This window comes from Cebus imitator, unplaced genomic scaffold (assembly GCF_001604975.1).
Source record: "Cebus imitator isolate Cc_AM_T3 unplaced genomic scaffold, Cebus_imitator-1.0 Scaffold125, whole genome shotgun sequence".
NCBI lineage: Eukaryota > Metazoa > Chordata > Mammalia > Primates > Cebidae > Cebus > Cebus imitator.
The window spans coordinates 3,397,736-3,412,109 of NW_016107440.1; the positions used below are offsets into that span (position 1 = coordinate 3,397,736).

A 14,374-nucleotide genomic window follows, 5' to 3' on the forward strand; every position below is an offset into this window, starting at 1 on the left:
GCTCAAAGATAGAGCCATGATTTAGAGATCCTGACTTTGAATTCTGTTAACACTGAGATAGCAAATCTTGTTAGGCTTTTTAGACATTTTAAAAAATCAGGTCAAGCTGTAGTGATTGCTTTAAAAAATATGTACTAAAGAGGCCTTTAGAAATATTCAGTATCAGATCAAATTTAAACTTCTGAATAAAGTATAAAGGTTGAAGTTGGCTGGGTATGGTGAATCAAGGCGGTAAGCCCAGCACTTTGGGATGCTAAGGAAGGCAGATGACTTGAGGTCAGGAGTTCAAGACCAGCCTGACCAAACTAGTGAAACCCCATCGCTATTAAAAATACAAAAATTAGCCTGGTGTGGTGGCACGTCCCTATATTCTCTGCTACTCAGGTAGTGGGCAGGAGATCTGCTTGAACCTGGGAGGTGGAGGTTGCAGTGAAATGGGAGCATGCCACTGAGGTCCAGCCTGAGCTACAGAGCCAGAATCCATTAAAAAAAAAAAAAAAAAAATTAACAAGTTGAAGTAACTATAATAGAATGCAGAAAAGCTTTCTCCACAATGTGGAGGGCATAATACATTTCATAATTACTGGCTAGCAATTAAAAATATTTACTTGCTAATGAGAATTTAATAAAATAAACTCAATAAATACAGTACCAGCCCTCTTTTCAACATATAACTAAAATTGGATAATTAACTTTTAAAAGCCCTAATTTCTTCTGAAGGTGCAGAAGGAAAGTTTTCGTTGATAATGCAGACATTTTATCTTTCTTTTCAAGGCATGAATAAATTAAAGGAGACAAAAAATCTAGCTCAATGGGGTAACCCAGTATTTGACACTAAAATTTAAAAGTTCTACAGGTTAAAATAGCCTAATTATTTTTTCTTTTTACCAATCTACAGCTCATGTTTATACTAATAATTTTTTGTTAAATTACACTGTTTACAGCTGGGCACTGTGGCTAATGCCTGTAATTCCAGCACTTTAGGAGGCCGAACGGGTAGGATTGCTTAAGCCCAGGAGTTTGAGACCAGCCTGGGCAACATAATGAGACCCCTATATCTACAAAAAATAAAATTACCTGGGCATGATGGTACACAGTTGTGGTCTCAGCTACTCGGTGGGCTGAGGTGGGAGGACCACTTGAGTCATGGTGGCAGAGATTGCAATAAGCTGAAATTGGATCAATGCAGTTCAGTCTGGGCAACAGACAAAGACTCTGTCTCAAAAAATATTGTTTACTTTCTGATTATAAAAGTGATATATGTCCACTGTAGAAAATCTTAGAATACATTTTAAAATAGAATAATTTCAACATTTCCAACATAAAGAAAAATGTTTGAGGTGATATAGCCCAATTACCCTGACTTGATTATTACAAATGTATATAAGTATCAAAATATCACAAGTACCCCCAAAATATGTACAAATATTATATAAAAATAATAATTTTAAAAAAGAGAAAATTTGAAAGTAAAAAAAGTAATGGGAAAAATAAAAATTACTTTCAATCTCATTAGATAACCACTGTTGACATTTTGAGTTTTTTTTTTTTTTTTTTTTNTTTTTTTTAAGAGACAAGGGTTTTGCTTTGTTGTCTAGGCTGGCGTACAGTGGCACAATCATGGCTCACTGCAGCCTCAAACTTCAGGGCTCAAGCAATCCTCCCACCTCAGCCTCCTGAGTAGTTGGAACTACAGGTATGCACCACCATGCCTGGCCAACTTTATTTTTTGTAGAGATGAAATCTTGCTATGTTGCCCCAGCTGGTCTTGAACTCCTGGCCTCAAGCAATCCTCCCAGCTCAGCTTTCCAAATCATAAGATTACAGGCATGAGTCACCATGCTTAGGTGGGTTATTTGCTTTATTTCTGTTGCCCATGAATCTGAATATGCTATTTATGTAACTATGTTGAGGGAAACTCACCTTTTTCCCCAGGTTGGCAAAAAGGACCCAAAGTTTAGGGCAAAGAGACATCAGGTACCCCAAGTCAAAAGAGATCTTCAAACAGTTGGGTCTAACTGCTCAGAGTTTATTAAAAAGTGGTCAAAGCTCCCCAGTGTGTATAAGTAAAAGGCTGGTGGTGGGGGTGGAGGGGGAAGGCACTGGGATGTCAAATGGTCTGCGCATTCCACCAAAGCTAAAGGGACTAGAATCATCCACAGATGGGGTAGGTCTGCAAGGTGCGTAATCAGCATTTTTCCCCAGGGGAAATTTCCACTGAAACCCTGTACCCTGTAGGTCTGCTCTGTCCTTTTCTTAGCAGGGAAAGGGAGAATGGAGAGGAAGGAGGAGTGGTCCTACTGCTTGGCAAGGTGAGTAGGTGTAAGCTCCCCTGGAACTAAAGGACTGGAAGCTATGGGAGCTTAGCTTAGTTGAGATTGCCTCCATAATGCTCATGAGCTTAGGCTTCCTGGGGCAAGGGGTTCTGAGCGGCCAGACACTGTGGACTGTGCCTCTGGAGCAGAAGCTGAAGAACCTCTGGAGGAGGTTTCCTGGTAGTGGAGCTCCCATGTCAAGGTGCCTTGCATGGGGAGACTCGCTTGAGTGTTCAGAGTTTGCTAGATACACACTCCACATGGACAACTGCCACGCCAGTGACTCTGAACCTGAGAAGCCAACAGAACAAACACCAGGGCAGAAGCACACTGGTGGGTTAGGTAAAGAAAGTCCTGTTCCATTTCTTCCATCCCTGTTCCTAGGCCCCAATCCTAAAAGAGCTTGATCCCAGGGAGAAGGAAAAGCAGATCTCCTCCCAATTTGTGTCTTTTGGGAGGGAAGTTGGATCCATGCTGGGCTGGGAGTGGGGAAGGGAGTGAGTATGAACGTAGACCTGAGTGAAGTCTAAGTATAGACCAAACTGGACGGTGCTTTTCATCACTGGAAATGAGCAGGAAGCTCAGGGAATCCTCAATCCATCTGGAAGGGGTGGGAAGGAAGATCTGATCTACTGCAATAGAAGGTCACTGATGTTTTCTTCTTTATACTTAACGTGTTCTCATAGAATATTATTTTTAAAATTAGAAAGCAAAAAATTTAATTAACTGGCTTATATGTTCTGAGTTCAGACTATTTCATAAATGAATTATGAAACTTTATTTCGGTTTTAGTTCCCAGGAATACATCATCCACAGGTATTTGGTGCTTTGCACTATTGACTTTGATGGATCAGTTTTGAAGTTTGATTAAGAACACATTCTCTTGGAGATATATTTTATATACATCTTGTGCTAAATTGTCAAATTGTTAATGGTACTAAGTATGCAAAGACATGTTGTACAGCCTCTACATTTCTGCATCATCATCATCATCGACTTACACACTTGAAAGATTTCCTGTACATTCTCTTATAGCACCTTTGATGTTTTTTGGTTTCCAAATACTGTTGCTTGTCACCACCTGTGTGTGTTGACTGCTGGGCACTGCTGCCACTCAAAATGTTATGATTCCCCTGTGGAGGTTTTCATTTTCCATTTTCAGCCACTGGGCTGTTACTTTCTCTGCTTTGCTCTCCTCACAACTTTTGATCTGATTCAATAACATGCTTGGTCTATGAAGAGGAATGATTAAAAAAATAAAAGAAAATCAAAGCTTAATTTAATGTGACATAGATTTAAAAAATGTTATTTAAAGTTTTAGTTGTAATTTCTGAAAATCACAGATTATTGCAGAGAAGTTTTAAATTATTTAGGTTCTGGAATCTAGATTTTGAGGGTCCAGCAGATTCTATCAGGTGCTGTTGAATATCCTGTATTTCCTAGCTCTTACCATGGTTTCTGGTTATGTTTCAAATTTCTTAATATTCAGCAATGATAGCTTTGAATAATTGACACTGAGCTAAGTTTTAGAATTGGATTCAGCGTGCAACCTAGAACGGGTAAAGACAGTTGAGAACAATCACAGATTCTGGGCTCTAGAGGCATGTTAACTGAGGGCCAGGATTTCGGGTGTGGTTCCACCAGAACAATGAATCACAAAGTTTGCTGCCTGGACCAGCACTGTCAGCATCACCCAAGAATTTGTCAGAAAATGCAAAGTTTCAGGGCTAACTCAAACTACTGGATCAGAAACTCCAGGTTGGGGCTGTGCAATCTGTTTTAATAAGCCCTCCATGTAATTCTGGTGTATGCTGATGTTTAAGAACTACTCAGCCACTCAAAACCACAGTGGCTTAAACATAATAAAAGCTCCATTTCTCACTAATTGTCTTAATCTATCAGGCTGCTATAACAGAGTACCATAGACTGGGCAGTTTAGAAACAACAGAAGAGTTTTAGAAGTTTAGAAGCCACTGAACTATTTTTGCACCTTAGCTGAAAATCGACTGACCAAGTATGTGTAGGGGTTTTTTTTTTGAACTATTTTGTTCCATGAATCTATTTGTCTCTTGTGGTCACCACCACCACACTTTCTCGGATATTGTAGCTTTACAGTAAATCTTGAAATCAGGTAGCCTCCTGCTGTCTTATGGAGGTGGAGGGAGGGAGGGTGGGCAGACCTATGAGTACTGAGAGTGGAGAATTATCTTAATAACTCTCCTGCACCCTGTCTCCCAATACAGAGGTCTCCAAATGGAGGTGACTGGGCTCAAAATGCAGATGTAATTATAAGCATGGCTGGCGTGGGGGAAGGCCTGAGTTCTTGACTGCAACTTTCTTCTGAGACTGCAGTTCACTGCCCGTGCTCTACATCTGGTGTGAGTAGGGAAGCTTTCCTGAGGTCTGCTAGGCAAAGCCTTTGCAATTGCCATGGTCAGGCCCACAAGATAAGTAAGATTTTGGCCTGGAACTGGACTCCTCAGTTTTGGGCTATAGCAGGTTCTTTGCATTTGTACTTGAGTTTTAGAATAAGCTCACCAATTTCTACCAAAAAATCCTGCTACAATTTTCATTGAGATTGTGTTGAATCTATAGATCATTTTGGAGAGAACTGGCATTTAACAATACTGAGAGGCTTTGGATCCACGAACATGGTATAGCTCCACTTTTTTTTTTTTTAAGGTCTTTTAACATTTCTCTTAGCAATGTTTTGTGTTTTGATGTGCAGGCCTAACACATCTTTAGTCAGATACAAATTTTAAACATTTTTGATGCTAATAAGTAGTATTTTAAAAATTCTGATTTCCATTTTTTGTCTCATAGAAATACAATTGATTTTTGCATATAGATTTTGTATTGCAATGTTGTTAAACTAACATATTAGCTCTAGATTTTCTGTAGATATCATGAAATTAACCTAAATTATGTAGTATTAATTTACCTGACAGGCCGCACAGGGATTATAAGGGGAAAGCTGATGACCACCCCCCTCCTTTTTGTTTTTTTCTGCCATAAAACATTTGATAAAATTGTCAACTTAATATCTTAGCAGGCAAACTCTTGCTCTTTGAAACTGTAGTAGCAGGGAAAATGGCTGGAGTGAATCTCTGGGTCAATGAGAGCGTATTGACTTCTTCCTGTCTCTAGCAAAGTACTTCAGTAAAGATGAACTCAGGTAAAAACTAGTCATTTTGTTAACAGAGCTGGAAGGAAATAAAGCTATGCTAAGATTGGAGTTCTCTGCCTGTAGTCTGCAATACAAACGGACTGAGTGGTGATTCAGGTCTTCTAGTTTTGATGAAGCCAAGTGCTATTACACTTCCGATAGCAGAAGATAAAACTGTGACCCAAGGCACTTCTCAAAGGCCATCAGCCAAGTGTTCTCTGCTGGACAATGGAAGCCAAGCAAGGAACAGAGGTCACCTTAAGGCACTGCCTTCCTAGATATGCCTGCCGTTTTTGCTGGCTGTAAGCATATGGCCATTAAGTTAGTAGATACAGGAGACATGAGACATGAGACAGAGTCTAGTAAATAAACCTGAAGAGTAGTTAGGCATGAGAAATATGACTAATTGATATCTGTATCCGTGGTTATTTGTGAAAGGAACTATACAAGAAACAAATGGATATGAAATCCATTCAGTATCTTTAAAAATTGAATTGACAAAGAAGCTATAAGCCTAGCTTGCCAATGCCTGTGTCTATCTGACCCTACTAAAGTAACCCACAATCCCTCAAAAGTGCACCAGTAAGAAACCGGATATAAACGGATGTGTAGCCTCTCATGGAGCATGTTCATCATGGATCACGGGTAAGAACCTACCAGTGGGTAGACTACCTTCAGATGCAACAAAGAAGAGAGTTCCTCCTGGTAAACAGAACTGGGGTCTAACCAAGAATTTACTTCACTACCTTTGCAGTCTAATCTCCTCTTCCAATTTGTTTAGACAAAGAACTGCTATTTTGTCCTCTTTTTCCAAATTGGTGTTCGTGACCGACTTCACCACTGCATACTGGCTGTGTGGGGAAGGGAAAGGGGATGAAGAGTTATATCCAGACTTGTAAGGGACTGTACATCTTTAGATCATGGACGCTGAGCTGAATCCAGTAACTGCTTGGAACTTTGGGTTTTTCTTTCTTCAAATAGGGTGTGTCCTATGTGTCAGAAGGGTATCCATGGATATTTGAGGGGCCACAGGAGTAGATTGTGACACTGTTATCCAAAGTACATTCTTGTGTTATTATTAGAACTGCCAAGTATCCAAGTATTAGTTGGACCCAGTCACTCTGCAAGAGAACCTCATCTCCCACCTTCCCAAGTTAGATGTGGCTGTCAGATCAGCAGTGGCATTAGATTTTCATTTGAGGATAAACCCTATTGTGAACTGTGCATGTGAGGGATCTAGGCTGCACACACCTTACGAGAAGCTAACTAGGCCAGGCACAGTGGCTCATGCCTGTAATCCCAGCACTTTGGGAGGCCGAGGTGGATGGATCAAGGTCAAGAGAAGCTAACTAATCCCTGATGATCTGAGGTGGAATAGTTTCATCCTGAAATCATCCCCCACTTCCCCTTCCCCATCTATGGAAAAACTGTCTTCCATGAAACTTGTCCCTGGTGCCAAAAAGGTTGGGGACCGCTGGATTAGATGGAATGCCTGAAGAAAAGGAAGTCCTAGTGGTGAAAATGGCATCATTGAAGACAGAAATGTTCAATTCTTTCCTCAAAAATCCAAAGAAACTCAATGTAACTTTTCTTGCAACTATTCTGGTAAATGAGATGAAAAACCCTTGTTTCTGAAATAAGATATACCTGTTCTTTTAAAAATGCTTATTCATTTATAATTATAAAAGTAACAGCCATTGGAACACTTGAGAACATTGTAACAAAGAACGCTTAAAGAAGTTTAAAGAATGAAAATCAGTAGAATCACACTACCCTGAACAACAAAAAAATTTCATTTTTTTTCCAGTTCTTCAGAGGGTATGCAACTGGGAGTATATGTATTTTCACATATACTACATATACATTCACACACAGTTACTTCTGTTGTACTTTTTCATCTAACATCAAAATTAAATAAGTACTTTTTTTGAGACAGGATCTTGCTCTGTTGCCCAGGCTGGAGCACAGTGGTGTGACCATAGCTCACTGCAGCCTCTACCTCTCAGGCTCCAGCGTTCCTCCTGCCTCAGTCTCCCAAGTAGCTGGGACCACAGGTGTGCCCCACCACACCACCATGCCCAGTTACTTAAAAACATTTTTTTTTTTTGTAAAGATGGCATCTCAAACTCTTGGCCTCAGGCAATCCTCCTGCCTCAGCCTCCCAAAGTGTTGGGACTATAGGCATGAGCCATCATGCCAAGTATTTCTCCACATGAAACATTCTTCAGTTCTTAGTTGCAGAGTGTTTCTGGCATGTGAAACTTCAAACAACCACAAAACACAGAAAAACAAATCAGTATGTATCAAAACGCAATAAGTGAAAAACACAAAATATTTTGACAGAATGACTATTTTTTCAGACCCTTAACAGTGACCAGGCCTTCACGAGCCTAGAAGGGACTCCTGGGGGGTGTTTTCATGAAAGGACAGTGGAACCTACTTGGTATAGCCTCATAGCAGTAACAAACAGTTTAGGCATGATTTTGCCCAGGAAAAAGACAAATTACAAAATCAAAGCTAGACTCTTTTAAATGTTGTATGCCTGGCAACACACTGTATTTACACAACAGCACTGCTAATCCTCCTGCCCTCCTTACATTACAGTGGAGACCACATGAAAACAAAGTGGCAACTAAACCCATGCAGGAAGCTGGGTCAAAGCCTTCTTTCTGTGGGTGCTAACTTGAAGTTCCTTTCCTTATCTGAGATGACCAAAACACCTGTGTTAACCCAAAGTCTCACACAGATAACTCCCGAGTCAATCCCCTGGCTCTAACCACTTTACCTTCAGTGTGAGAATTTGTCACAGGAACAAATGTCATTGCTTTTGATTTCAGAAACAAGAATGATCCAACAGCACCATGAAGTTCACCTACAATTCCTTAATCATGCTGTTGGTGCTTTGCTCCCGTATTGTGCATACTGCAAAATGGGCCTGAAGCAAATTTATCTGTAAATACATAACATTGAATTCATCTCGCCTATTTCGTGCTTTTGAGAACTGTGCTTAATTTTCACTTTGGACGAATAGAAACCCTTCTGATGACCGTCATGGCAATGTCGCCAATAAAAAAGGACAGTCTAGCTGGCTGCAAGGCAGGTCCACTTCTGTCGTACTGGGGAACGCTGAACTGCAGTCAGGGTGACACGGCAAGAACTTTAAAATCAAACCCCAGCCCCAAGAGCTCGGCGCTGTTTTTTGGCCTCTGCCGCTTCACGTACTTGGTGCGGCAGGAGGGCACTTGTTCTCTGCCCCAGAACTTCGTCCCGAGCGGAGAGCCAGAGGACCTCGCTGGGCGTCACCCCCCCGCAGGGAAGGAACACGCCCTCGGTGACAGCCGGTACGACTCCGGCCTTGCGCAACTTCGATTCCAGGAGGCCGCCGGCCCGGTCAGTAGCGTCCTGCGCCCGCCCGCGCCCCAGCTGCCCCCCGTTTCCAGCCGCGGACCCCCCTTTCAGCCGTTCAGGCGGCGACTCCGCTCTTGACCGCGCAGTCCCCCGCGACCGCCCCTCGGCTAGTGCTCTCCCATGCTCTCGGCCACCCGGAGGGCTCGCCAACTCCTCCACAGCCTCTTTCCAGTCCCAAGGATGGGCGACTCGGCAATGAAGATCGTCAGCCCCCAGGAGGCCTTACCGGGCCAGAAGGAGCCGACCGCAGTGGCGGGTAAGCACCGGCCAGGCGGAGGGCGCTGGCGGCGACACTGCGCATGCGTGCCTGTACCCCAGGGCCGCGCCCCCCCTTCACTCTCCCCACACCCGCTGCCCGGAAGGAAGCCGCGGGCGGGCCTCGGGCGGGTAGCCGGTCTGCGCAGGCGCGAAGGGGCGCCGGCCGGGGCAGGGGTGACCCTGGGCTCCACTGATGTTCCTTTGTCTTTGGTGTCTCATCTTGTGGAACTAAACCGGGCACTTTGAAGGAGTCCCGTGCGTCGGTCACACTCACCTGGAGTGCAGATATCCTGGCGGTCCCACGTTTTGGGCAGGAAAGGCGCCGCTGGGGTCCGCCCTTGCTCGCTGGCTCCCGTGGCGCTGTTCTACGCCCTCCTTTCTTGTCTTTTCTGCGCTGGCCGCCGGGACAGGACACCTGCAGCAGGGTTGGTGCGAGTGTTGTCCCGGGAAGCTCCGGCATGAGACTAGACGATGAAAACCTTAAATGTGGAACTGCGTCTCAGGCCGGTGTTCTGGCTGCAAGAGTCACCCCCAGATCTCCCTCTTGCGCTAGGTCGGCCCGGCTGTCCCCAGCGGGCAAGGGCTGCTGTGCGCTGGGTCAATTTAAATTGGTGCTCCTCAAACTTGGAAAACTTTCTAGTTATTCTCACTCCAATACCTGGGGAAAATACAATAACGGTGAAATTTTAGAAAAATGTTCGCATGATTCGATGCCATGTAATGGTAAACTGTAAAAGTTTAAAAAAGTCGTTCATCCCAGCACTTTGGGAGGCCGAGGCGGGTGGATCACGAGGTCAAGAGATCGAGACCATCCTGGTCAACATGGTGAAACCCCGTCTCTACTAAAACTACAAAAAATTAGCTGGGCATGGTGGCGCGTGCCTGTAATCCCAGCTACTCAGGAGGCTGAGGCAGGAGAATTGCCTGGACCCAGGAGGCGGAGGTTGCGGTGAGCCGAGATCGCGCCATTGCACTCCAGCCTGGGTAACAAGAGTGAAACTCCGTCTCAAAAAAAAAAAAAAAAAGTCTTTCAATGTCTGCTGCATATAGCACTGGGTTCCCAGTACGAGGGCCATAAGTTAGTATTACCTTAGTGCGGCGCTTCTCAAAAGTGCCCTCCACCCGCAGCAGCAGCATCCACTCGGGGTGGCCTCGCCCCATTACTGAATCAGAGACTCGGGGGGTGGAGCCCAACAAGCGCCCAAACTAGTCCTCCAGGTGATTGTAATGTAGGCTGTAGCTTGTAAACCACTGCCTTAGAGTTGTTGGAGGATTAAGTGATGTTTAATCTGCTACACATGGCTCAATGCCAAAGAAATTCAGCGTTTAAAAATTTTTCTAGGAAGTTTCTTTTTCTTTTCCTTCAAGAATTGTTGAGGATAGGAGGAGGTCCTATTGAGAGTTTGTCATTCTCGTAGAATAATCAGTATGAGATTAGAAAAGGTAGAGTTTTTTTGGATTAGAGGTAGTTTAGAAATTGTGTGACTTGTTTATTATTAATCGAATTGGCAGTTTCCATTCCCTGGTTTCCCCATCATTTCCCCTTCAACTCAGCCGTAGGGGTTTATTTTTTATTCAAATTCAGAGATTGAGTTTTGAAACAAATCTAGATTATTAAATATGTATACTTATATATAGATATATAAAATATAACCAGATTATCTTATAATTACATTTATATCTCATAAATGTATCTTAATTTTTTTTTTCTTTTACAGGCAGGTATTTCTAAGTGTATGTTTAAAGGCAACACTTTTCAAATGCTAAACTTCCTCAGCTTGTGCTATACTTCCTGTTCACACACTACTGTGCCTTTGCTATGCTCTCCCAGACACCAAAAAACCAAATAATCCAAAAACTCTTCTTCAGATTTCCAAACTGGTTCAAGGTCAAGAATGACCAAAATTTACTTTGGCTTTATCTTAACGAAAGGCTTTCCAATCTGTTTCCTAATATGTAAATGAGATTTGGGGTAAAAGATTAGCAAACATTTCAGAAATGAGCCAACAGTTTTTTTCATATCCCCACCATAACTTTAACTGCAAAACCTCAGGACCTGGTTCCTTTCCAGGTTCTGCTGTCTTCATATAGCTTTGAGTGTTTTTGGTACACCGACACATCTCTGTATCTGGGCCAGTAAACTGCTTTTTTTTTTGGTGTAGGGCCAAGCCTACAATGCATATGTTCTTATTGTTCATCTGTTGTAACTTTTTCCGCAAAAAGTGTTTAAAATTTAGATTGTGGACATTCCAGTCTCCACTCCGGAGCCTTGACAGGTTGCTGAAAGCCCTGACTAGCTCCAGAAATGGGCAGTGTTATTTCTTCATCGGGTTTCAGTGGCTATAAACTTGAAACTTAAGGAGTTAGCAGTATGGTTTTGAATGTTAAATTCACGTCTACTGCAACTTGCATCCTGTTTCTCAACTCCTCCTTTCTCTGTATTACCACCATTATTTGTACCCTGACTCTCAAAAGTTGCGTGACAAAAGCATTGCCTTTTGATTTGAGAAGGCCTGTCTCCTTAGTGCCTTTAAATCAGCCTAGTATCAGGTGTGTACTATTATCAAATCCTTGTGGTTTTAAGTGTTATCATCTTAGCATTCATCCTACCATTTTTATATCCTTAAGGAAAATTCCACCCTTTTACAAACTGTGGCCTACTTATAGATTTCCACGTTGAAAGACGGAAAGAGTCAAACCTTCGAACTTTTTCAATGTGTAATTTTTCCCAGCCTACCTAAAATGGATCAAAACATGAACAGGCCTACTTGGGTGGGTGGTGAAAACAGAACCTGCCCTGGACTGCCTCATTTCCAGCCTGCTCTGTTCAGGTTAGGGGGCATCTGGGCAGCACTGGCTGGCTGATAGGGTACATGACAATGTGTTTTCCCTATATGTGGAAGTGGTCTCATTCTGCTTCAGTGCCTGACCACCAAGCAATATTCTGAGAACTTGGGACGGAGGAACAAGGGGAATTCATACTTGTTGAACTGTATTGGTATTGTATTGTTGAAAATATACTGGAGGTGGAAGGCTTATAATTAAAACCCCAGAATGCCTTCCATTTTGTTAAGTTGTGGGTTCCTTACAGTCAGAACTGATCTTGTTTCCAATGAATTGCTATAATTATTGTAAAAGCCCAATATAGTTTGGCTGTGTGTCATCACCTAAGTCTCATTTAGAATTATGATTCCCACGTGTTGGAGGAGGGGCCTGGTGGGAGGTGATTGAAACATGGGGGGTGGACTTTGCCCTTGCTGTTCTCATGAGAGTGAATGAGTTCTCACGAGATCTGATTGTTTAAAAGTGTGTAGCTTCCCTCTTTGCACGCTCTCTCTCTCTCTTGCTCCAATGTATGAAGATGTGCCAGCTTTCCCTTCTGCCGTGATTGTAAGTTTCCTGAGGCTTACCCAGCCATACTTCCTGTACAGCTTGTGAAACCATGAGCCAATTAAATCTCTCTTCTTTATGAATTACCCTGTCTCAGGTAGTTCTTTATAGCAGTGTGGGAACAGACTAACACAAAGCCCAACTTTTATTTTATGTGGAACTTGTTTTTGCATATTGCATTAGGAAACGTTGCTAATCTGTGTTTGGGATTGAATCTTACCTTCTTACATAGTATAAGTGGGATTAGGTGTTCGGGATTTGGAGTTGTCATTTAAAATAACTGGCAAATTCGATTCAGTCTTGGCTTTCTTGTGTTTACGTTCTTAGTGTTCATTGTATTTGTTGTTATATTGCTTTTTTGGGGGCACTAATAGATGTTAAAAACGGGTGTAGAACACCATCAGAAGGTATCCTTTTCTAAGAATTTTAAATATAAATAGAAAAAACAGTAGGACAATGTAATCCAAAAGGTGACTCTTTGGAAAAAAAAATTGAACTACACCAATAGTATTTATAAACAATGAGCTCGTCTCAAGAATAAAAGGAAGAAAGTACAAATATAGAAAATAAGACCTGAGAAAAGGAAATCATAAAAACAGAATTTAAAGAATAGGAGACTATTGAACTCTTTGAAAATAAATTTTAAAACTTTGATGAAAATAATTTTTAGGAAATATAATTGATCCAGTCTGACCCTAGAAGAGGTAGAAAATCTAAGCAGCTTGATTTTTATAGAAGAAATAAAGTTGCCCAAGAGTTAACTCCTCCCAAAGCATTATGTCAGTTTCACCAGGAGTATCTACTGAATATTTAAAGAGCAGATAATTCCAGCATAGGAATAAATTGCTATTTCATCTATTTCAGCCCAAAGGCCCACTTTAGGCTGAATTTAATGAAGAAACATTGAGATTTCCACTGATAGTCAGACAAAGGCAGAGCTCAGCCTAGTATCTTGTGTCAGGTATGCACTGTTAGTTTTTTTTGGTGTTATCTGAGTTTTGATCCACCTTTAAAAAGAAGTCCTACCTTTTTTATATTCTTAAGGAAACTTCCACCTTTTTATTAAGTGCTATCTAGTTGTTGATGTATACTTTGTTAGAAGGTAAGATTCAAACCTTTAAACTTTTTATGTTTAATTTCTCCCAGGCTACCTAAATTGGATTATAACATGAATTGGCCTACTTTGACTGATGGGTTATTATTTTACATTATTTTACATTGTATTGTAGATACAGCCAATATGGTAATACAAGGTAAGGCAATTTGAAATGTACAAAAGAGGAAAAAGGATCAGAAGTTCTGAAATACATATGGGAATGTAGCATTTGATAAAGGTGATGTCTCAAATCAGTGGGGAAAAGGTGAAATATTTAATAAATGATGTTGGGACAACTGGGTAGCCATATGGAAAAAAAGGTTGGATCTCTACACCGTAAACCAGGATAAATTTTAATGTTTGATGGAATAAATTCCAGATATATGATGATAATAGCTTACACTTGTTAAGTGTCTTATGTGCCAGGGACTGTAGTAATTTACTTTTAATACTCAAGTAACCCAAAGAAGTAGTAACTATTATTATCACTGCTTATGGATGTGGAAACTGAGGCCCAGAGATGTTAGGCAGTTCATCCAACGTACATTGCTGATAAGTAGTGGAGCTGGGATATGAACCTAGTCAGTTTGGCTATAGAGTTTCTGGCCTTAACTCCTGTACTCTTTTTCCATTTACATAATTGTAAGACGAAACAAAGTATGAGAATAGAATGTATTTATAATCTGGGTGTGAGGAAAGCCTTTCTTAACCTTGACTTGAAAATCAGAAAACATAAAAGAC

At 41.7% G+C, this 14,374-nt stretch overlaps 1 protein-coding gene across 2 annotated transcripts in view; it reads left to right on the forward strand.

Moving 5' to 3' along the window:
* The first annotated feature begins 8,591 nt into the window (after nt 1–8,591).
* MSRA (methionine sulfoxide reductase A) overlaps nt 8,592–14,374 on the forward strand; it is a 373,388-nt gene continuing 367,605 nt past the window's right edge. Inside the window, exon 1 of one of the 2 annotated variants that reach the window (XM_017540446.2) lies at nt 8,592–9,145. In XM_017540446.2, the coding sequence (XP_017395935.1) occupies nt 9,010–9,145 (136 nt within the window). In that variant the 5' untranslated portion in view covers nt 8,592–9,009. The remainder of the gene's footprint in view (nt 9,146–14,374) is intronic. The other variant, XM_037742692.1, reaches the window with a different exon arrangement.